This window comes from Vigna radiata, chromosome 5 (assembly GCF_000741045.1).
Source record: "Vigna radiata var. radiata cultivar VC1973A chromosome 5, Vradiata_ver6, whole genome shotgun sequence".
Taxonomy (NCBI): Eukaryota; Viridiplantae; Streptophyta; class Magnoliopsida; order Fabales; family Fabaceae; genus Vigna; species Vigna radiata.
Genome location: NC_028355.1, coordinates 31,470,039 through 31,494,473, shown reverse-complemented (window position 1 = coordinate 31,494,473; position 24,435 = coordinate 31,470,039). Strand labels below are relative to the sequence as shown.

The following is a 24,435-nucleotide window of genomic DNA, read 5'->3' as shown; positions in this document are numbered from 1 at the left end:
AAATTATCCTAAGTTAATAAAAAAAAACTCATAAAAGATCTTATAACTTAATTATTTTTAATAAAACAAAATAAAATCTTATATATATATATATATATATATATATATATATATATATATATATATATATATATATATATATATATATTTTAAGTATAACATAAAAAAATTGATTTTTGTTAACGGGACCTGCATATTATAGATGATAGCAACTCATAACAAACATTTTATATAAGAGAATTGCGTGATCATACACACTCACTTATCGAAAGTTGAAAGAAAAATATAAAATCTTATGCATTTGTCACTTGATTTTTCTTGTCTTTCCTTTGTGACCAATAGTAATCAAATTGCATATTATTTTTTCTTACCTGATTCAATATTTATATTAAGATTCTACTTGTATCGGTTGACACAGGAGAAGTCCATTATTCCATATAAAAAACAGGCCGGATTAAAGATGGTAAAAAAATTCACGAACACGGATAGGGATGGCAACGAGTCGGATTGGATATAGATAGTACCTATTTGTAATCCGATTTGCTGGATAAAATTGTACCCGCTACCCGTTTCACTACCCATTGGATACCTATCTTAAAAAAATCTGCAGATTTTTTTTAACCTGTCGTATACCCGTTTTCAACCCGTGAATATTTTAAAAAAATTATTTTATAAGTTTTTAAATGAAAAAAATTCAAATAAAATTGCAAAGATATGAGATAATGATGAAAGAACATAAAAGAAAAAGAGAGAAAGAAAGATGTACTCATAAAGGATCATAGGCAATTGCGAGATCTGAGATTATGCATGTTATGCCTCACATCACACACTTGAACATTAGATAACATGCAACAAAAGGTAAGGGTAAGGGAGTGAGTAAGACTCAGAACAAGAGGAGAGAAACAATGTCTATGGCTGCGTCAACAGAAACACCTCGCTAGGACACATCAACATCCATCACCACCTCACTTAAAAAATGTCATCGAAGCCACCAACAACCACTGCAAACAAATGTATACAAAACCCAAATGAAAAGTAACCTAGATCTCCAAATACTATCCATTAAAACCCACACCCACCCACTAAAACACCATTCGGAAGAAGAAAAAAAGCAAGAAAAAGGAAGAAAGCATAACTTAAATCCTTTTGCCAATACTTGGATTAGTTGGCTCAAATAAAAAACTAAAGAATTGAAAAAGTTAAAGTTTCTTATTTCTTTTCGAAGAACTTCACGAGAGAGGCATAGAGAATACGAAACATGGAGTCAACAGTAAAATACCAACTTTAAGTTAGAAAATTTAACAGGGTAAAATTGTAATTTCCTTTCTCAAACGGGTAACGGGTACCCGCAGGTACGGATACTGAGATACCCAAACTCAACCTATTAACAACCGAGCATTACAATACCTGTTACCCGCAGGTACTAAATACAAGTAGCGAATTTTACCCGCGGGTATGGATTTTTCTACCATCCCTAGGCACGGGTATTCGCATGTAAAATTTGCGGCGGGTAGTTATTATTTGTGGATATTGATTATCCATGAGTAACGGGTAGCAGATATTTTAATACCCACTTTTAAACGGGTCAAGTACGAGTAGTATACTACTGGACCCGCGAGTATCCGTTATTCGCAAAAAATAATAGAAAAATTATTTATATATTTTTTAATTGAATTTAATTAAAAATTAAGTTAAATTATATTTTATTAGGTTAATTTTAATTTATATTTAATTTAATTTATATTATATATATATATATATATATATATGTATGTATGTATGTATGTATATATGTATGTATGTATATATATTGTAAATTTATTTAAATTTTACTTTAAAATGTATAAAATATTTTTTTTTGCGGGTATTCGTGGGTATCCGCGAGTTTTAAAATACCCGCGGATATTTTCTAAACGGGTACCCGACGGGTAGTGGGTAGAATTATATCCGGCGAGTCGGGTTGCGGGTAGGGACTATCTGTGTCCGACCCGACCCGTTGTCATCCCTAGACCGAATCAACTGACGGACTTGCCATACTCAACAGATAAGTTGTAAAGCATACTAATTAACCATATCAAATACGAACATATGATATTAATGAGTAATTAACAAGTTATATTATGGGTTAACGGGTTGACTCACTAGCCCATTTAATTGCAATTTTTTTAAAATAAAAAAATTACAAACTTTCTATATTTAAATTTAAACTAATTTCATTCTCAAAAAATGTTGTTAAACTGAAGACGATTCAAAATAATAATAAAAAATACAATATAATGCAGATGTCATCCAATACACAAAAAACATACAAAAGAACCTGCTCTTTGAAGAATTTAAGTGAAGAAGTGAGAGTGACAACATTGTAGATGAGAGTAAGTTCCGTGAGAGTGATTTCTGAGAAGAGATGTTACTTTTTTGGTATACAGAGTGAGTGAAGAGAGTATTTTATTTTTTACGGTTTCATAAATAAAATAATAAATTAAAGGTTTAAACCTCTTTTTGGTCCCTAAGTTATAATGGGATGTTCAGTTTAGTCCCCGTTTTTAAAAAAGTAAATCTTTGGTCCCTAAGTTATAAAAAATGTATCAAATGAGTCCTTTTTTAACTTGAAATACTGTTTTTGGTTGTTTCTTAACAACTGCTACATCTTTATATTGCTCTGATTTGTTCACTTTAGATTGCTCTTTGTACTTTGAGCATGAACATAAAAAAAGGACTCATTTGATACAATTTTTATAACTTAGGAATCAAAGGTTTACATTTTTAAAAGCGGCTAAACTGAACATCCACTCATAACTTAAGCTGTGTTCTTTTGAAAAGATTTGGAGGAGATGATTTAGGAGAGATGATTTGAATGGATTTGAGTGGATTTGAGAATAATTTTTTTGTTGTTTTTTTGAGTGGATTTGTGGATAATTGAGAGTGGATTTGAGGGTAAAGTTTGTAAGAATTAGTGTAGGATTTGATTGATGTAATAGATAAAAAAATTATTTAATTCATAAAAATTGAAGATTATCAAAATATCCCTAATTATAAAAATAATATAAAACGATAATTGTTAATGTTATATTTAATTGTAAAAATATTTATATAGAAAAAAAAATTAAAATTAGTTTTTAAAATGTAAAGAACTGTTATTTAAAAGATAAAAAGGGACATAAAAAAATATATCTGTATATAATGGTATAAATTTATTCTAATAAAATATTTTAATAAAAAATTTATAAATATTTACATTTATTAACGACACGAAAAAATCAATTCAAATAATATGTAATCGTAAAATAGTGGTTGTAGTAGTTCAAACTTCATATTAAATTTAAATTGATCAAAACTAAACTATTATTATTTGAGTGCTTGAAGAAACAAATCTAGTGGTTAACTCTTCGTTTCATTCTCAAAGAAAGCATACATGTCCAAATTTGAATAGGAAGTTGCAGAATTATGAAGGATAAAATTGAGATTTGAAATAAATTCACTCCAAATCTTCGCTTTTCAGGGAGTGATGGTAAAAGCAACTATCTTGCAAATCCATTTAAATTCGTCTTCGAATATCCGCTAAACCGAACACGATAAATCTCGCCAATCCATCCGCTCTATTATGCGTGAACAGAAAATTATCTTGAAACGAACACGGCATTAGGGACCAAAAAGAGGTTTAAATCTAAATTAAAAAATAAAATTAGGTAGGTGAGTTGGCGGACCAACCCGGTCTACCATGGGTTCAACCCGAATGAGTCGGATTTAAATCTGACCCGCATAAAAAAATTCAATTTTTTCAAACCTAACCCGACCTGAACCCATAGTGAACCGGATTAGTTCGCGAATTATTATCCATTTTGACGACTCTGCTAAAATACAAAATTAATGACGAAATAAACATACTTTTTGATAATCTTACAGACCTTTTTAAACAACATATAAAAAAAAAAAAAAAACACTATCAAAGAGTAACGAATACGTGAGCAAGCACAGAACGAAGAAAAGAAGAACTATCGATCTCGAACTGCTCTTACCCACAACAAGTAAAATTTGATGATAAATAAGCTGATATGTGGAAGGGAGAAAAGTAGGAAAATTTGTGATAGAGAGAAAAGGAGAAAAAGCAGCAAGAGTCGTACAATGAATGCAGTACAGTAGACCGACAGCACGTGATGCACGCCACATTTCACACCTCTACAACTACCAATGTCTTTTATGTTAATTTATCTCATGGCAAATATTTTTTTTTTTTTTTTATATATTCTCCCATTGACTGTTATTTATTTTTCTCTCTTATCATTATACGGTTTATGCGTAAAAAGTTTTAAAATAGCTGCATGTTCAGATTGGCTTTTTTTAAATAAATATAGCAGTGGGCCAAGTTACACATTGGATTGGATGCATGGCCCATTACCATGGCCCAGGGCCCAATCGTAGAAAGCTTCTTCCCTTGGATGTTTGACTTGGAAGTCTCCTCCCTGCAATAATATTATAATAATAAGGGCTTGCCATTCTTGCTTTGCATGCGACCATTATTAGGGAATAATATTCATTGAATCTAATTTCTCCAATCATAACTTTTAAACAATAATTTACAGAACTTTTAATAGAATAAAATAAAACATTTTAAATGGCTAAGATCACATAATGGAAAGTAAACCGATGTGATTGTTTGATTTATTAGCTAATTATTGAATTAATCTCACTTAATTGGATTACGATATCTGACATCAATCAATCAAAGTTTTCAATACCAATCACTTTCACTGTTTAACAAGATATACAATTATGCAATTCTATCATCCCATCCTACAATTGAAACATCCATTTTTTCAATTTTTAATTTTTGTTACGTGACACAAGTTAACAAATTACTTAATAAAATTATTTGTTTACCTTAAGGTGATTAAAATGTATACTAATTATTCATTTTAAAACAGACATAAGTTTATTATAAATAGTTTATATTGACATAAAATATTGTTTTTAATTATTGGCATTTCATTTAAAGTTATTGACAAATAATTTAAAGATACAATAATAACAAAAGCACTGGTACTTTTCTTAGTCGTCTTATTATATGTTTTCTTTCCCATTATTATATTCTAATTAATAATAACAAGTGGAAAATAATGGAGTGAGAAAGTATCCACGTGTTTTTAGCTGGACAGAGATTATGAAATATCAATTTCAATAGATACTAATGACATTTTTTTATTACGATAATATTTTGTACTCTAATGAACAAAATACTATTATAGTATTATAGCTGAAGATGAACTTTATATGCATGTGGACAAATTTGAATATGATCTTTATCTTTTCCACAATTACTTCCTGCACCCATCGATTTCTTACTACACAAGAAAAGACTAGAACGCTGCCAACACTGATTATATATTCCAGAAATTTCTTTTTTGTTTTGAAAATTTGATGGGATTCGCCTAGAAATTGATGGGGTGCAGGAAGTAAAAGCCTATATGCTTATTTTTTTTTGTAGAATTTAAAACTGTAAGACCCAAATAGTAAGAACGTTCGGGTTAGGACCAGAGTCCATAAAGTCCAGACCTTTTTATCCGTTTATGGGAAACCACCATGCAAATGAGTTCTTTCTTCTTCCATGGTTTGAGGTTTTTAAGATGCATGCGAGTTTTCGTTAACACGAGTTAATATATGAAATTTTGATTCTTAAGGTGGTCAATAAGCTTTTAAGGTATTTTATTTTATCATTGTAGGAAGGTTAACACACACATTAATCTCCATATTAGTAAAATATTATCTATTTTGAGTCAATTTTACACAGATTTGCTTTTAGTACTATTCTAAAAGACCTCTTACCAATAGAAGTATCTTATGTGTATATAAATAATGTAGTATCAAAGAATAACAACTACTGGTAGAAGAAATAGAGCGTAAATTGTTATACTAGCAATTGTATGTGATTTTGTTGTTGAAAGTGGTTTAGTTGTAATGGTTTTAGAAAGTGAGAAATAAGTAGTAATGAATGGTGATTCACAACCATGTTGTCGGTGTCAGTAAGCAACAACAGAGGAAAATGATGTTAGCGCCAAAAATTTGAATAAAAGTAATCCTCGGTTTACGTGCATGGCTGCATGGTCCCCTCCATTACTCTGTTTCTTTAATATTCCAGGTAATTTATAGCACTTTCAAACGCCTACTCCATTCTGTAGGACCCATCTCAACACTCCACGCATAAATGTTACTCCTACCTAAAACAATGTCTTACCATAACCCTCAAAATTCTGGTTTCTCAGAACCAAAAAATTTACTGACATAAGTTTTAAGGTTCCCTTTTGATCTTTTTTCTGTACTTAGACAAGCGTCTTCAGAATAAATTAACTTTTATTGTAATTTGGTAATTTCAATCTGATCATTCCAAATTCATGTTTTAATGTAGAAATTTTAAAGTCTCTTACATGTAAAACTTGTTTACATTAAGTATAAATCTTATTTCATAAAAACTTAGAAGGCAAAAGTTATCAAAGATTGCATGAACATAAAATCAATTTTAGACCCATATAATTACTAAGATATGGATCATTTAAGATATCTGGTGTACCAAAAATCAGCAGCTGCAGCAGCAGCAGCATCCTCATGAATGAAAAAATGCAGTTTCAGCAACATACAATCGGTGTTCTTGCCTGCTTCTACAGGCTATGTGAATTGCCAGAGTTCAGTAGCTTTCGTTGCAGTGCACGAGTTCTTGAAGAAAGAAACAATCATGTGCCACTTTCTTTTGCAAGTGCAATCACTTAATTTAACCTTAGAATTCAGGACAGAGGTGGGTGGAGGACTTAAACTCTCTTGCAAGTGTTCGACAGTGACTTCATCTTATCTTTATATCAGATTCATCATTTTTTTATTTTTCTTTTCACTTTTCATTTCTCAGTGCCAACCTGACATTAGATTGGGGACCATGTTGTCTTTCTAACAGATAAAGAAGGTTTTTTTCTCCTTCACAAGGCCTAGCTAGGGTCGGTTGGCAATTATAACTGGCTTTGCTATATAACCAAGAGTACCACTAATTCTTCTCAGTCATCCATACTGAACTTTTTGCTCTTATTGCAGTTCCTAAAACAAATTCGTATGCTTAAAGTTAACCACTGCAAGAATCATATATACCATTTGATTTAGGGGTCTAAGGTTTCATTCAAATTTGGCTCTAAGAATTTGATACTTGTTTTAATCTTTTAGCCACCTACCACCTTTAGCTTTGCATCTTAATCAATGACACTACACTTTAAACAGCATGAAGTCAAAATCAACATAATATTAGTAACAGTTTAGATACTAAAGTCTCCATTTTGCACTTTCATTCATTTCATATAAAAATGAAAGAAAGAAGGTTTGAAAGAGAGAGAGCACACCGTAGAAAAAAAGAAAAAAAAGGTACTGAAATCAAAACGAAATACAGCACTTTAGAGTACAATTGTATTTCTCTTTTAGTAAACTTTGGAAATAGTTACCATCTGCTCCATCTGCTCCACGTCTCTTTAAATGCGAACAAAGTAAGACAAAATTGTAGAACACACGAGAAGTAGAGCAGATAAACACTGCATCTGCTCTAGAACACTTCAACTGGGAGAGAAAAACCTTGCCTTTTCACAAATGCTGCTTAGAGAAACCTTTCGCAAGACCAAGGTTATACTTCACAAGACCCTCCGTAGTTTAAAGTCTGTCATCTTTGGAGGGTACCAAAAACTCCCCAGATCTCTCTCCTTCAATCCATTCCTTGGTCGCAGCAATGCCACAACTTACACAAGTGATCAATTCTACAATGAGTTTTATGACATGCTGCAGTCTGATCTGAACAGAATAAAGAGGGGTGCCGACAACAACAGCATGAGCAGGTCGAGGGAGGAAACGGAAGATGCTGCAAACGCTGAAACCTTGACGAAAGAAAGTTCAGAAAAAAGCGTTGGGGAAGTTGGAGATGTGGAAGAGAAGAAAAGCAAAGGGAGCTGTGAACTGGGAAAGAAAGAGGGTGTTTATGACTTGGCGCAAAAGATGAAGGAATTGGAGATGATGAATACGGGTGATGTTGAGCACGTGCTAGACATAGAAGAGGCACTTCACTACTACTCACGCCTCAAAAGTCCTGTTTATTTAGATATTGTGGACAAGTTCTTCAATGACATGCACACTGAATTCTCAGTTCAAGAGTCCTCTATCAGCGTCAAACGCTCCAAGTCAAAGGGAAGACTTGGCTCAATCAGGTTGTAGATAAGTTAATCTTTACGCAGAAAATGTTGCAGCGTATATGAAATTGAATACTCTTTTCATTTACCATTTTGTTTCTCCCAGTGTGCTTAGAGCTATTTGAATTTGCTTGGAGTGAATTCCTGCTATTTATACTTCACTTTTTCTTTTTTACATTCTGGTCGTTTCAATGTTCAATTGAATCTATTTTGTACACAATAAAAAAGAATTATTTGGTGAGAATTTCTATCCCAGTTTGTCAAATTTCCCAATTTCAGAACTTTCTAGGAATTCAGTCTCTTTCTCAAAGAGATGCTGTCATCTTAGTAGAATTTCAAATTTTGTCTTGTGATTGAATAAGACAAGATGTGTCCCATTTTCTGTTTAAGGGGAAAACTCTTACAAACCACCTTGGATGAAAGAGAAAACACGGTGATTGGTTTGAGATGGGTGGTGCAGTTCTTGAAAATTGAAGGAGGAATCAAAGTTGGCATCTTTAGTATGGGTTTTGGGTGGGCTACTGTTCGTGGAACACAAGTTGGAGTCTTGCAGATACATGGTGTAGAAAGAAAGAATTAGAACATGTCTGGTTTCAAAATGTTTGTTTCACATCGAAAAAATGTCATTTAAGCGTGATTATAAGATTCATTGGACTCTTTTTCCCACTCATTTCTAAACATAGGCGAGGAATAGCAAGATTAGGTGAAAGGAATGACAGATAAAACGAGGGATATGATTTACAGACATGAATTTTTTAAGCCAGTTTCCATGAAAATTGGCTGCTGTTTTTCGAATGATCAAGGGATGCATGAGAATGATAGGTCTCGCATTCAGTTTGTACTAATTTGTTAATGAAATATTTGGTGCTCTTTAACTTCAGTAAAACTTTATTCGTAGATACAAGATATAGCATTTTCCCAATTCTAACTACTTTCTACTTATATTTAATGACTATTCTAACAAGAATAACTAGTTAAGCTATAATATATATATATATATATATATATATATATATATATATATAAAATAGCTGATAATTTGCTCTTTTTAGAATAGAATTGTTTAAAAGACAATCAAATCACGTTTCAAAGTTCAAACAAGACCAAACTAAATTGAAAAATTAAAGCCTAGTAGTGGATTCTAACTATACTCTCTTTTCAATGTCTGGAGACAACTTATTAAAGTTATGACCAGTCGTGTTAACAAGTATCTACATCATTATAGGTCAAAATCTTCTATATGGTCATCTATAGATCTTTGCCACTTTTTTTTCCATTGTTTTTATCCATGATTTCTGTCACATTAATTCTTCAACTGTACTGTAGTTATTACATAACTCCTTTCATGACAACGATGAATCGCGCTGGAAAATTCAGAATCTTTGGCAGCTCGCATTTATTCTGATGGTCATAGCATAACTGTAATTTTATTTGAAAAAAGACTAAAGAAGAACTAAAACAATATCGCAACAATTCTTTTAAGGTATATAAAATCTGATTTCTTAAATGAATTAAAGCAATATTCGCAATAATTCTTTCAAGGTAATATTAATGCTCCAACGATCAATCAGAACCAATTTGTAATTAGATCAAGTATTCATAAAACTGAAATTGCTCTGGATTTCATATTTCTCATATACCCTCTGAATTTTATATTTCCATTTGCCGAGTAAAATTGACCTATTTTTGTTAAAAAGATGGAAGCGGGGGAAGATACATAATTTATTATAATTCCAAAAGCTTGATTTAATAAATGAAAAGAAGTAAATGGTTTTATATTATATTTCTGACACGAATGAGAGCTTTATACACAGATACATTGCCTTGATAGAGGCATGTAAAACCAATACAAGTCTACATTCTTAGTAAATAGAAAAATGAAGACTCCAAACCCCAGTTTCTTATCATGAGGAGAATAGGCAAAACAATGATGAATCAACTAGTAAGAGGGTCACGTCTCACATAATCTCCACCTGAATCACAGAAATGCATGATTCCGATCACCGAAATAAAACATTCTAACAAGGGAGTCTGTTTTAAATTTATATCAGTAACCGGTAGTAGATGAAACCAAAACATTGTGCTCCTTTAAACGTTTCTGAAAATGAGCTAAACGGGTTTGCAACTGCAGGATGCCAGCAGCCTTCTGAGAAAGAATGGCATTTAGTCTTGTTATATAATCATCCAGTTGATTCCCTGGTTGATCTGCTTCAACCAAGAGGTTCATCTCCTGCATGCCATGTGCAGATAAAAATAAGAATGAGAAATAGAATTCATATTTCTCGATTATAGGATCTATTCATATAATTATTCCTAGATTGAATAACACCATGAGCAGTATTCAGTAAGAGATTCGATAAATTAAGTTTGGTGTGAATATATCAATGTTCTTGATGAAAACAAGCACATAATTCCTGATTATGATATTCATAAAAAAAAGTTAAGGACTCAGTACTGTAGTCGTATTCAATAATCTTGAGAAACATCAGTAAATTCCTAAGTATAAATGTAAAGATAAAACAACAACGACAATTTAGTACCTCTCTAACAATATTCATAGTCTCCTCTACTTGTGTCCGGTGAGCATTTACTAGGTCCTCTTCTTCCTGAAATAAAGACACGCATTAAATAAAGATCAGCCACGACTTTTGTAATATACCCGTTATCTCAGTAGCCAACAACTTACCTGTAAGAGGGCATTTAAATCATCCTCAGCGTGTGTGGTTTGAGGCTCAACTTTTGGGAGGTCCTTCCACTTCATCAGACCACTGGGTTTCTTCAATTTGTCATCAGTTGTAGCATATGACTCCATCTTTACATTTTTCTTCAAAGATGGTTTCACCTGCTCGTAATACTCTTCAGGGGGACTAAAATCATCCCCTTCATTTTCATCTGGCCATCCATCAGTTGTGCGATCCTCATAGGCTGATCCAGTAATGGAAGATAATGGAACCGTGCTTGATTCTTTAAGGTTGAAATTTGATGATACAGCATCTTTCTTTGTATTGTTCCCTTTCGACAAGCTTTTCACCCTGGTTTGTAACAGCAAAATATTATTTTTAGGTTACCACATGGGTGGGTATGTTGTGTTTGATTGAGGAATGATGCCGGTGGTTTGGAAGGAGTGGGCCATACAGAACTACACCTATCAGAAAATTCACGTTACCTGTCAGCATATCTTAATGTATTCAGCGTATGTTCGCATGAACCAGTGCTTGGTGATATGCATGAAATCATAACTGTGCGGGAGTTGCCAACAAATGAATCCCTCAAAACTTCAGTCAGTTTACTGCCTCTGAAAGGGATGTGTCCTTGGTCATTATCAAGAGCTCTTATACATTCCTTTAGCGCAAGTAAGCTCTTATTGATTTCAGCGCCTTCTATTCTGAATCATATGGTTGTAAACAAATGACGCAACAACAAAAATACATTAGACTAACGTGAGAATGTCAGAGGGATGCAAACAATTCAGAATAGAATCAAATTTTGAGACATCTTCAATAATAATTCAACCCAAATTTGGAATCTAATCTAATCTTAATTTATACTCCTTAATTTGACAAGACAGATCCATATTAAATAATTCAAGCTTAATCACACCTTGTTTGTTTGTCATTATCTGTGGTGTCTGCTCCACGCTCACTTCCAGCAAGATCTATGAAGGAGAGCTTGCCAACCAAACGGGGAGGTTTGGATTCATTTCCATCAACAGACCTCTTGATAGCAAGTTGAAGTATTGCATGTGACCGTGACGATTCCTCATTTGCACCAGTGGTGCCTGTACTTCTAGTGGAATTTCCTTTCTCAATCAGTTCTTTGATGTTCTCCACATCTGATACTCGGTACTCTTGCAAACCCACAATGCAAACTTGCTGCTTACCATCCTCCCTCATGCAAAGTTTTCTGCACAAGTACAACTTTAATTCTCGAGAACACAGATTACAGGTGCAAAAAAGAAGATATTTTTACTTACTTTCGATCATTAAGAAGATCAAAAAGTTTGCCACCATATATTTCAAAGAAGCTCACAAACAATTGAAATCCCTGGTTTCTGTAAGTATGATGCATCAATCTAAGGATGTCCCTTGATGCTTTAAGTGGCAGTGGCTTCATAGTGTAAGTTTTTCCGCTTCCTAGAAGAACAGAAATGGTATTTAGAAGCCCACTCATAGTACAAATCATTGAGGTTAAGTTGTCAGCCTAAACTTTTTGATTTTTGGTCAACAACTAAGCCTCAAAACAATTTTAGAGAGTGAAAAGAAACATGGAAATCCCAAAGAGATGTATGATTTAAAGCGGAAATATCACTTTACAACTTGGCATGAAATCAGCATGTCTTCGGGCAAAATGCAATAGCTACAAAATAAAAATTCAGAAGGTGTCATCACCTGTTTGTCCATATGCAAAGCATGTTGCCTTAGTGCGTTCAAAGATTATTGGAACTATAGGCTCTACTGTTTCACGATACACCTATAAAAAAGAATTTAAACAAAGTTACATAAGGATATAAAACCTGGTGTCAGCCTTCCACTGAACTTTCATGTACACAATATTTACCTCATCATTTGTAACCTCTTCATTCAAAACAGCATCAAAAACAAATTCATGCTTTTCTACATACTGAGTTAAGTCCACCTGTAAAGCGTATGATTTTAAAATGTGTAAATATAAAACATCTATTATAGATAATCATACCACAAGAACTGATAGTCAGGAAATTAATGGATAAATATTTGGTTCAGTTCGACCTCCAGAATGAGTATGTAATATTTAAAACATATAGATAACAACAATCCACATATTACCTGTCATTTTCTGTTTTATATTATATTCACCAAGAGAAAAATTTAGAAATATAGTTACATAGCCAGCGTAATACTAAATTTCTTAGTACATAAATCATCATTTTCAGCAACAAGGACGAGTATACTGCATGGGACATTGGAACCATTGATCAATGTTGGCTCTTACTCACCTTTAGTTTAGTCTCGTGCACTGTTAAAGAATTGGAATATGTTTCTATAATGTCTTCCTCATTTTTTGCTAATTCTTTCTTATTCATTGGTCTTTTACGAACCTGCATTAAAAAAAACATGCAGATATTAGAAGCAAATTGAAAGCAGGGTTCTTTTCCTTACAATTGAACAAAATTTTAGTATTCATTGTCTGATAATTCAATGAAATTTATATGATGTTCAATGCATCCAAAGCTGGAATTGTGCCAATGCAGACTTAAAGAAAAGAAAAAAGTCCAAATTACTATAAAAAAAAGTAAAAAAAAAAAGACATTTAAAATAAAAATGAAACATGACTGGTAAATTAGATATGCAAAAGAACATACCACAACTTTGATCTTTGCTACAGAATTAGATTTCTCCTTTTCTGCAGGAAAACTCTTCAATATGTTTTCAGGAGCACGAGCTCTGCCAGTCTGTTTGCTCAACATGTAAGGTTCAGAGTCATCAAAGCTTCTCCCTCGGCCAGGTTGATACAGGGAGTTTCCATCATATGCATTGGAGGCTGGCATCTAGAGGGAAAGGCAAATTATAAGCAAGCTTAAGCTACCTTTCATGTGCCTCTACATACAATTTGCATCATACGATCAAATTAAGAATGCAATTAAAACAAATTATCATATTATCATAAAATCAAGATTGAGGAAATGTTATATATCCTCAGGATATATGAAAACGGATGAATAGTAAATTAAAAAAGAAAAGAAGTCCCAATGGACGTGCAAGTTCAGAGTTAATGATCTGCTGAGGCTGGCATCACAATATCCCACAACATGAACACAAATTTTGCATAGTATAAAGAAACACTTTCAAGGGTTAGAGAGAGTCAACGATATAGAAATTTGTAATATCCGTAAACTTTCAAAAGATGCAATGTGACCGTTATAGACAAGATGAACGACAACTTAACAACAAAGCACAGAAATCAAATGAAAGTCCATCCGCTGTATACAGTAATAACCTCAGGAGGAAGAAGCTCGGTATCGAACGAATGCAGATCCAACAAGCCGGGGCTGAAATCACCAGACAAATCATCGCCGTTCTTTTTCTGCATCGAAGCACGGTAACCACCAGGAGGAGTGGAAGGCTCCACGTAATACTCAGTCCCTCCGTTAAAGCTCCTCTGCGCGTTCCGGTACATTCTTCCTCCCTGCGCTCCTCCGCCGCCGTATAAATTATAGTCCTGCTCGCATTCCGAAAACGAAACAAATCTCATGAAATCGGACCAAAACACTTGCGCCGAACGGTCGAACAGAAGATCGGTAGCGGAACGGAAAGAGAGAGAGAAGAAAATGAACTTACCTGAAGCGGAGGAAGTTGATTGGTGGAGGATTGAAGGTGTTGGAGGCCAGCCGATTGGAGCCACCTGTTGCCATTGGAAGAGCCATCGAGGAAGTTATCTGAGTACTGGCGCTGGTGATGCACACCCGCCGCACCAGATCTCAGCCCCTGTCTCCCTGCACCGTTCATCTTCCTTGGCGATGATCAGATCGGAAGGGAAGGGTGTGAGGGAGGTAAACAGATATCATACAAAGACAGTAGAGTGGAGTTGAGTGAAACCAAAGATATAGGAAGGAAGGAATAGATACGATAGGAGCGACAAAGGTGTTGTTGTAGAGTAACCAAGGAAGGGAGCCTTTGAAAATTTTTGAACGGTCACGGTGCCTGGCACGTGCGAGTCGGGAGTCAAACGACGTCGTCGCGTTGGGGGTTAGGGTAGGGTAGGTCCCTTGGTTTTTTGAACTTGTCCCGTCCCACATGGGTGGGGACGGCCTCTGTTTTGTGTCTATTTAACGTTGCGCGCTTGGCTTCATATTCAAAACTTGTGGTCTTCTGCGTGCATGCTTTTAAAAGCTTCTGCCACGTGGCGTCCATCACGGGTTGGGTTTGCGGCGCGGCACCGTGTTGTGTCGCGTTTGGGCCCAGGCTTTCCGGCCTCTTCTCGTTATTTCGGTGCCTCTTTGCTTTTTCACTGTTTTTTTAATTGAATTTTTAGCTTATTCAGCAAAATGTTCCCTGAAGTGAAGGGAATGAGAGATGGTACTTATTCAAAGACAGTTTCAATGAACCAACGAATGGTAATGCATGAGAGTCACCAACTCCATCATTGTTCTACGACTCGTTCGACTCGCTATGTTTATGTACTTTACGGTCTCCTGGACATCAACAAACCGACTATCCAGATTATAAATGATAATAATTCATCAAAATCTTAATGCAGATTAAGGTGTGATTGAATTGTCATTAGGTTAGTGAAAAGTAAAAACTCATTATAACTAGTATAAATAAATGTTCTAAGTATGATTTTACCATCACGATGCACATTATGTGCATCACTTGCTTAGTTAACTGTTCGGTTATATTATTAACTTGAATATGGGAGTGTTTTTAACATGTACACACTCATGCAGGTTTGACAATACAGAGAAAGAACGAACAACGTAACTTGGAGGATGAAGGAGTGTTAGGAGCCATTCGGCCTTCGAGACAACTTGAAATACTTTGAGTAAGAAACTCCAACCCCTACCCGAAATAATTTCTAAAAGTTATTTTGAATATGCAAAATTTTACCTTTTAAATCCTTTTGCTTATTTTTTATTCAGTTTTCGTTATTTAAGTTTTTTAAATTATTAATTTTAATCATTTTTATCAGAGTTTATTTTTTATTTATCTGGTTGAATTTGAGTAAGTGTAGGTGATTGTGTGTTGTTTGATGCATTTGAGTACATATATCTTAGCTTGTACTTGAGTTAGGTATGTTGTAGATGGACATAGTCTTCTTCAAGTTGAAAAGACTCCAATAAGGGTGACTTTTCATTGCAACCAAAGAAAAACTATGGACAATTTGAGATATACGATACAAATGTGCACTTAAACGACCGTATAAGATATTTTATAATGTACTTAAAAGAAGCTTCTATTTTAAAGAAAATTTGAAATATTTTGTAATCTAATAATATGTTCTTTAGCTAAAAATTTTAGAAAGAAGTTAAATTTTTTAAATGTTATGAGAACAGTTAATTTTTTTTTTTAAATTAGAAAGATTTGAATTTTGCATAGAAAGAAAAATCTGAATTTTTCATATTTTTAAATTTATATATGTTTTCTTCATATTATTTATCAATTTGATTTTTATTGAGTCGACTTTCATTGAAAGCATAAATTATTTCATTAATATCGAAATTTTGTTCGAATTATTACTTTTCCATTAATGTGTATAATAAACTTTTTAGTGATTTTGATAAGCGATATTTTCTTATTTAAATTGTTAAAATTTTCTATCAATTTTAACGGAGAGTTATTTCTTTTAAAACTAACATTTGAGTTTTTTTATACTACATTTTCTTTTTAATGTAAGTTGAAAAATGCGTGTATTTGAATTTTTTACACCATTTAATATATTATCGTTTCAATATTATTTGTTTAATAAGTAAAAAAATAATAATTAAGTTAAAATGAGTATATTTATTTTTAATTTTGGTGTTGTTATGTTTGCGGGATTTCGTATTTTGAGTTTTATAACATGACAAAGTTAACCTTTGTTGCTTCCAAAACAATGACAGAAAAATTAAAATAAATCAGTTAATTATCCAATACCACAAATTGAAGATGAGTTTAAAACAAATAACTACAGTAAAATGGAATCTTATAAACTATTTCGACTGAAATTAGTGAAAGTCATTATCATATGACATGTTTATGAATAAAAATACTTTCACTTAACAGGAGTTTATGAAGAGTATCTTCTGAACAAATCCCTTGATCCAAACACTTATTTTAAAAGTTTGAATATATTGTTTATGCATTTTCTGTGATCATATCTATAAATTTATGTACTTTTATTTAATATTAATAATGTCAATATAACCTAAAATAATTTATATCCACGATTGCCATCTCACCTAATAAAAAGAGTTATTATTTCATACATTTTTCTCCATTCCATACACCATCCCTCCCACCAATATATTACAGCTGTGCTAATATTTACTAATATATAACTATTATTTGGCAAAATACAGTGCAATGATCATCCATTATTATATTTATTTAAATGAAATTTGTAAATTTAATATAATTTATAAGCAAAATATTACAATTTTGTGATTGGATTAATTAATTTCATATTTTAAAAAAATTGAATACTAAGTATAAATACTTGCCACCTAATTACTAAAACCCATATATATATATATATATATATATATATATATATATATATATATATATATATATATATATGCATATTAAGCTTAATAATCTAACCATCAAATATTAACTTAAAGATCCTTTGTTTGTTTGATCTGAATGTGAATGAATTGTTTGGCAATGGAAATTATAGAAAGTATCAATCATAAAATCTGAATGTCAATTTTGAAGAGAGCTGCTACTCGAATATGGTATGTGGTTGTTATGTCTCCATCAAAACTTGAACAGTAAGATCCTTGAACTTGATAGTTTCTACAGTAAAATGCTTCAGTTGTTATTTATCAAAAAGGCACCTGAGAGTGATCTCATATGCAGAAAATATAGCACCGTTCACCACAAAAGCTCTAGCAACTGCAGTTCCTAAACCCCTCCATAGCACCTCATATCCTTCTTCTCTAACACTCTTCCTAAGGCAATCCAAAATGCCTCTGTATTTCTGCGAAGAAAGTGTTTGAGCCTGCAATCTTGTTTTTATAACATCTAAAGGGTAGCTCAAAACCCAACTCACCACCCCAGCTAATCCTCCTGATACCAGCATAGTATTCAGGCTCTCTTCACAACTTCGTCTACAACCTGGGTGAAGCTTCTCCCTTGCATATTCATATGTCCAAAAGTAGAGACCATGTGCCGGTGCATCTCTTAGCATGGTGATCCCAAGTCCCCGATACATGCCACGAAGACCCTCTATTCTCCATATGTTTTTTGCCACCTTCATAGGACCTTTTCGGGTTTCTATGGATTGACTTGTGTTCTGCAACTGAAGCCGAATTTTAACTAACTCAACAGGGGATAGTATCATACTCTGTATGGCACCGCTACAAAATCCTCCTAAAGCAACACCCTTGTAAGAAGGAGGATCATTAACCAAATCGGACGAACTAAATGCCCTCGAAAGAATTGCGTAAATTTGGAAAACCATAGCATTCTGCACCCAACAAAACAATCACCTCAATTTGGGATAGATACATTTTATGAAGGATTTGAGTTCATGTTCGAACATTTTTTTGCATAACGACCATGATTAACGAAGTCCAAGACATATAAATAGATAAGTGATGATTATTGCTTCACGGTTTTTTCTCTCTCAGTAAAACACTGAGCATAATGAGTGAACTTAAAAGTAAATGGCATAATGAGTAAACTTAAAAGTAAATGGTTTGAAATGTTTGTTCATCAAAAGGCTACTTTATTGCTGGCATGACACATTTTACTGTGACAATTATGCAGTAAACAAAATCTCTCATAAAAAAATGCTAGTATTTTTTAGAAGTTTTTAGAAGGAAAACGAACATTGATAGGACTTAGATAGCTAGTGGTATAGTTAATAATTGAATGCAGATGGTGGATCAGTTGATGATTCCTCAATAATCCAGAAGCCATTGATAGATGGCTCATCCAAAATATAGTTTAATATTGCCTCTAGGCGTGCATCACTCAGTGGGCCAGTATTTGTAGTTAATCAATCCACTAACAAATAATTGAGTAAACAATGGGGACTTCAGAATTCCCATGGGTGTTTGAACAAACATTCCAAAGGATTTGAGAACTCCAATAACTGAGTATGAATATAATATGATAAATGTCATGGAGTATTGTTAGGAGTAGGACCCTGACATACAAGAGAATAAAATAAGAATATTTCACAAATAAAACCTCCAAACCCTTGAAAACCACTAACAATCACAGTACGATCTATTACGATAAACAACAAATTCAATCAACACAACATGTATTTATATAATAAACAACAATGTATTGTAATATTAATCATTAACTTTGATTAAAATCAGCCTAAAAACGAAAGAAATCGTGTTCCCAAGTTCAAAAATTTCACAAATTAAAAAAAATGTAAAAATAAATTTCAGACAGAGTCTCTACAATTGAGGTGGCTGGAACGATTGTACATGCAATGATAAACAAAGTTACAGAACAGGCCAAAAATCTAAGATAGTGGTTGGTTGTGGTCTGGCACGCGAAGGATATAAAGGGATATAGTACCCCCTCACCCACGTGACGAGCCTGATCGCAAAACATGTTTGCTTTAAACTTACAGTAACAGATAAAAACCTAGTGTAAATTGAGGGATGGAAGTAAAAAAAAAAAAGAAAAAAAGGCTTACCTGAAAGGTAACAGAGGCCAAAGGTGCCGCCATGCCGCGGTAGAGAGCTGTTGGTCCTTCATTGGCCACCACATTTCTGAGGATGCTGAAGGCGGAGGCGGTGTTGAAGGAGTTCTGCTGCATCACACGGAGAGTGTCTAAAGGGTAACCGGAGATTATTCCGGCAGTGCCTCCAAACCCTCCTGCTACAAACTCTTTTCCGGTGCTGCTCGCAAGAAACTCCGGCCAAAACTCCATTCCCACCTCTTCTTCCTTTCACTCTCTTCAGCGCCTGCTCAAAATGAAAATTTGCAATTGATATTATGCGCCTTGTTATTATATAAAGGCCAAGTGACATATCATATTACCATGGGGTCTGATGAGCAAATACTGAAAATACTTTACTCGTGGACTAACCATCGACGAACACGTGGCAGCGAGCCTTTGTCACGGACTCACGGAGCTTTCATGTGATTTGAGCTTAGTGATCTGATAACTTTTTGAGATGATAAGAAGCAATATGTTTGGAAGTTGAAAAGAGCTTGTTTTATAAATGAAAACAACGTGTGAAGATAAACCAAACATGTTTTTGGATACGTGTTGGAATTGATTACTGGAAGTGACTTGTAAACGGTGTTTGGTAGTAGAAGGAAAGAAAAAGAAGATTGAATAAAAAACCGAAAAAGAATATTATTATTACTATTATTATTATTATTTAATTTAGTTGAAAGTCTTTTTGGGTCTTACTATTTTCTTAAAACAACCTACAATTATTTAATTTCATCCTTTTTTTTCTTTATCATATTTAGAAATTTGGACACGAATATAAAAGGTGTAAAGTAAAAGGATAAAAGGTCATTTTGTACTATTATTTTGAAACACTACAAACTTTTACGTATTTTATCTTTGAATCTCTGTTTCTTTATAAATTCTTTATAAATATAAAAAGTTAACTTTTTTATTCTCAGAATATTCATAAAAGTTAACTATCAACTCGCAGTGGTGTAAAAAAGCATTTTTCAAGGCCATGCTTTACTTTACTGACATAAACTATAATACCAAGAACTTCCACAGCTAAAAGTGATGCAGTGCAGGAATGTGAGCAAGGAAATGATGGTCGCTTTTTTCGCCAAAATCTTAAGGAATGTGGTGCAACACAATTGTAGAATTATCTTCCATGTGTGCTAGAAAGTGTTAAGTCATTTGAGGAATGAAGTTCTTGTCTGCTGTAAGGAAGCACCGAGTCTTCCACAACCACATTGATGAAGAACGCTGGCTGCTTTGGTTGGGGAAGTTGCATTGTATCATTTGATAGAAACGAAACAATGTCTTCCATGGTTGGTCTATCTGTTGCTTGATCTTGTACACACAGCAGGCCGATATGAATACATCTCAAAACTGCATTCTGAGGACATAGTTCATATGAATCTGGGTCTATTAACCCCAGAGCTCTGCCTTCATTCCAGAGCTGCCACGCCTACAATACAAGTATCCCAGCATCCAAATAAAACTTTTAACCTTTGATAAGCATAAATTTAATGATCTGATCATTTGATAATGGGAAACTTACGTATCCTATGAGGTTGAGTGGACGATCCGAATCATAACGACTGTTATTTTTCTTGCAACTAAGTGTTTCTAGCAGCAGCACACCAAAGCTGAATACATCTATTTTGATGGACACAACACCGTTTATTGCATACTCTGGAGCCATGTATCCACTGAAAAGATCGAATCTTGCGTAAGGATGGATGAAAGGGAAGAGTTTTGAAAATGCTTGACCCAGTTATAAACTTACTATGTACCAACAACTCTGTTTGTGTTTTCTTCTGATGCTCTTACACCGAATATTCGAGCCATGCCAAAGTCAGATATCTTAGGATTCATCTCGTGATCAAGTAATATATATTACCTGCTTTCAGATCTCGATGTATCACCTTTAGTCTCGAGTACTTGTGCAGATAAAGAAGTCCTTGAGCAATGCCTCCAATGATGTTCAACCGTTTTTCCCAGTCTAGCAAATTCTTTCTAGCTGAATCTGTTATGAAGTCAGCGTGATTGTTAAAAGGATACTCCATGCTAACATCTGGCACAGTCTTACCATGGCAATACCTTCGTTAAGAGACAAAAGAAAGCTTACCAAATAGGTAGAAGTCTAAGCTCTTGTTAGGCATGTATTCATAAACCAATATTCTTTCATCTCTCTGGATGCAGAAACCTAGAAGCTTTACAAGATGAGTGTGTTGAAGTTTGGCCATAAGTTTGGCTTCATTCTTAAATTCTATCACCCCTTGTCCTGAACTTTTAGAAAGTCGCTTGATTGCTACTTCTTGCTGATCACGCAGTGTTCCCTGAAGGTCATTGTATATCAGTTCTTGTCCAGACAGTTTCAAATTTAAGCAAGAAAGTTAATTAACTGTTATGCAGATTTATGGTTTCAAATTACCTTATAAACAGGACCAAATCCACCCTCTCCTAGCTTATTGGCCGCTGAGAAATTCTCTGTTGCAGCAACAATGGTTTCAAAGGTGAATATTTCAACCCCATTGCTTGTCTTTCCCTTGTTTTTACTTTTTCTAGAATTACCTCCAATATCATGTAATAACTTCTCCTGCATCTTCTTTCTCTCCACTGGTGGTGAGACATGAACATTTAAGTTATGAAAAGGTCTTGCAGACTTAAACTCACCAAACCATATCCAAATTATGACAGTTACCTTTAGCTTTGTAGTTTCTCCACAAGGCACGCCATAAAGAGAAAATTACAGGTATTGCAAATGCTGCTGCCACCCCAACGATGAGCCATATGTACCACCGGTTTACTGCAACTCACAGATGGATAATTTACTACTCTGAAAAGGTGGCTGAAAATTGTTTAGATGGTAATTAGAGGGTTTATTACTCATGTATTCTTACTTCATATCCTATGCAAGGTACCTTAAGAAAATACTTTCAAAGAATCAAGAATGATAACCAACTTACCAGGACCCAATGACTAGTAATTTTAGCTTATGAAAACGTGATTTTTCTGTATTGTACGGGAAAACTACTCTAAACATTCTCTAATCATTGCAATTCCATTAAATGTTTTATTTCCTTGTTCTAGGACAAGAAGCAAAGGACATAGTCACCTGTGGTGGTAGGGAATCTGGACGTACCTTTGTCTTCTGGGAGCAGTGCAACAGAAACATAGATAGGCAGTGATTTGTCTGCAGAAGCTCTAACGAATTCTGTTCCTTTGAGCCATATCTGGCATCCGGTATTGTTTTTGCGGTTTGTTGGGGCATATGCTTGACACGAACAATTGTTCCTACATATGATCTCACAGCACTGCGTACCATTGCTGCCTGCATAAACTTGTATGCCAACGGTGGACATGTTACCAAAACTTTCCACAAAACCACCTTCAGAGCTCCTGCATGCAGGAAGGCTTTGCTGTGTGCATAGAGAATCTACAGTCTGATTTATGTGAAAATTTTGAATGTAGGAGCTGTATCCACTCGTTTCATCCTCGTACCTTGACCACAACATAACACCTCCATAATTTGATGACTTTTTTATCTGAGGCAAGATCTTAGAAACTAATACATCAGCTGGAACATAACCGCTTCCAGCTGCAGTTTGATCTGCTGGTAACCCCAGAAACATTCTCCCTGCCTTCAATGAGGTGGACCAAAGGTTCCATGCTTCAAGGAGGTTATCGAAATTGTTGTCGGTATATTGGCATGGAGGATTGTTGTAGAATTGTATCCAGACATAGTCAAAAAGGCCAGTAGCAAGGACTGAATCCAGCTTAGCATCAGGAAATGGACACTGAGGAGCTGCTGACAGGTACACTTTACGTGTCTGTGAATATGAAATGAGTTGAAGGGAGAGGTTTCCCAGGAATGATGATTCACCTGACTGTATGTCGAAGTCAATGCCATCTAAGACTACATCCCCAAATGGGCGTGATGAGGATGAACCACCAAGGAAATTGTTCCACAAGTAGTCCGAAACATTCTTGGCATCCTCAAGGGAAATTATAGAGTAATCACCACTTCCTCCTCCGATAGAAAGCATCACCTTGATCCCTTGCTTTTGACAATTCCTAATTTCTCTTCCCATCTCAGTGCACCCATTAGTAGATGTGTCACAATGAGCAGCCAGGTCGAGTTTTGGGGTTTGGCCCATCCCAAAGGTGGAAAGGAAGGCTATGTTGACGTAGGAGTATTTTCCTGTTGCACACGTTTCTGTCAGGTTTCCCTCATTGGCCTTTTGACCCCAGTAAATGCCAATGTGTTCACCTTCAGAGGGCTGAAGTAGAAAGAGGAAGAACAATAGAGAGGGAAACACACTTCTCCTCATCTTGCTTTTTTTCTTGGTATCAATCGACCCATCCAACCTAATATGCATTATCTATGGCTGCAATCCTCCAACTTTACCCTTCACGCGTTTTTGTTCTTGTTCTAACTCTTGCAAATTCATACACGTCTTCTATCTCTTTTCTACTTTCTTTACCACGATAACCATTGACTTTGACTAACGATCTCTCTTCATACTGTACAGCTCAGAACAATGTAATGTGTTTACATGCTCTATGAGATTGATGGGATGGTCTGCTCCGAAACTAAAAACATCCATTCTTGTTCAGACAATACCATGATTTCTGGTTTCAATTTTACTAAATTTTGAGCGTCTGTTGTCTGAAAGGGAAGAAGGCTTTGTTATTCCTTTAATCTCGAATAATATCTTCTGTTATGGCAAGCTCAACCAGAAGGTTAAATTAGTAGGTAAATAATAAATGATAATCCAACTGAATTGTTAAAATTCCACACACAGTATTGTATAATTAAAATTTTTAGTTCAATTTTTGAATTATATACGTCGTTGTTAATCTAAAAATATAGATTTATTATATGATATGATATTGT

At 34.2% G+C, this 24,435-nt stretch overlaps 3 protein-coding genes and 1 pseudogene across 3 annotated transcripts; 1 reads left to right on the top strand and 3 right to left on the bottom strand.

The window, feature by feature from the left end:
- The first annotated feature begins 7,351 nt into the window (after nt 1–7,351).
- On the top strand, nt 7,352–8,451 carry LOC106761404. Its single transcript, XM_014644957.2, has one exon. The coding sequence runs from the start codon at nt 7,612–7,614 to the stop codon at nt 8,224–8,226; it is 615 nt and encodes a 204-aa protein (XP_014500443.1). The 5' UTR covers nt 7,352–7,611; the 3' UTR covers nt 8,227–8,451.
- A 1,495-nt stretch (nt 8,452–9,946) lies between these two features.
- LOC106762484 (kinesin-like protein KIN-13B) lies at nt 9,947–14,975 on the bottom strand. The gene is made up of 12 exons (XM_014646428.2): nt 14,519–14,975; nt 14,178–14,399; nt 13,543–13,728; nt 13,177–13,278; nt 12,759–12,836; nt 12,590–12,671; nt 12,175–12,334; nt 11,802–12,104; nt 11,368–11,586; nt 10,888–11,233; nt 10,742–10,807; nt 9,947–10,431 (listed from the first exon to the last, which is right to left on the bottom strand). The coding sequence occupies exons 1-12, from the start codon at nt 14,684–14,686 to the stop codon at nt 10,249–10,251; spliced, it is 2,115 nt and encodes a 704-aa protein (XP_014501914.1). The 5' UTR covers nt 14,687–14,975; the 3' UTR covers nt 9,947–10,248.
- Nucleotides 14,976–17,552: 2,577 nt separating this feature from the next.
- Nucleotides 17,553–19,915, bottom strand: LOC106761487 (mitochondrial arginine transporter BAC2). Its single transcript, XM_014645042.2, has 3 exons — nt 19,892–19,915; nt 19,545–19,815; nt 17,553–18,350 (listed from the first exon to the last, which is right to left on the bottom strand). Exons 2-3 carry the CDS (start codon nt 19,779–19,781, stop codon nt 17,700–17,702), a joined length of 888 nt encoding a protein of 295 aa, XP_014500528.1. The 5' UTR covers nt 19,782–19,815; nt 19,892–19,915; the 3' UTR covers nt 17,553–17,699.
- Nucleotides 19,916–20,534: 619 nt separating this feature from the next.
- Nucleotides 20,535–24,031, bottom strand: LOC106761529 (annotated as a pseudogene).
- Nucleotides 24,032–24,435: the final 404 nt, after the last annotated feature.

Coding starts and splice junctions, on each gene's coding strand:
- LOC106761404 (XM_014644957.2), top strand. CDS start 7,612: ATGCTGCTTAGAGAAACCTTTCGCAAGACCAAGGTTATACTTCACAAG.
- LOC106761487 (XM_014645042.2), bottom strand. CDS start 19,781: ATGGAGTTTTGGCCGGAGTTTCTTGCGAGCAGCACCGGAAAAGAGTTT. Junction 18,351..19,544: donor TGGCCTCTGTTACCTTTCAG/GTAAGCCTTTTT, acceptor TGTTGGGTGCAG/AATGCTATGGTTTTCCAAAT.
- LOC106762484 (XM_014646428.2), bottom strand. CDS start 14,686: ATGAACGGTGCAGGGAGACAGGGGCTGAGATCTGGTGCGGCGGGTGTG. Junction 12,335..12,589: donor CTTTGCATATGGACAAACAG/GTGATGACACCT, acceptor CTGTTCTTCTAG/GAAGCGGAAAAACTTACACT. Junction 12,105..12,174: donor GATCTTCTTAATGATCGAAA/GTAAGTAAAAAT, acceptor GTACTTGTGCAG/AAAACTTTGCATGAGGGAGG.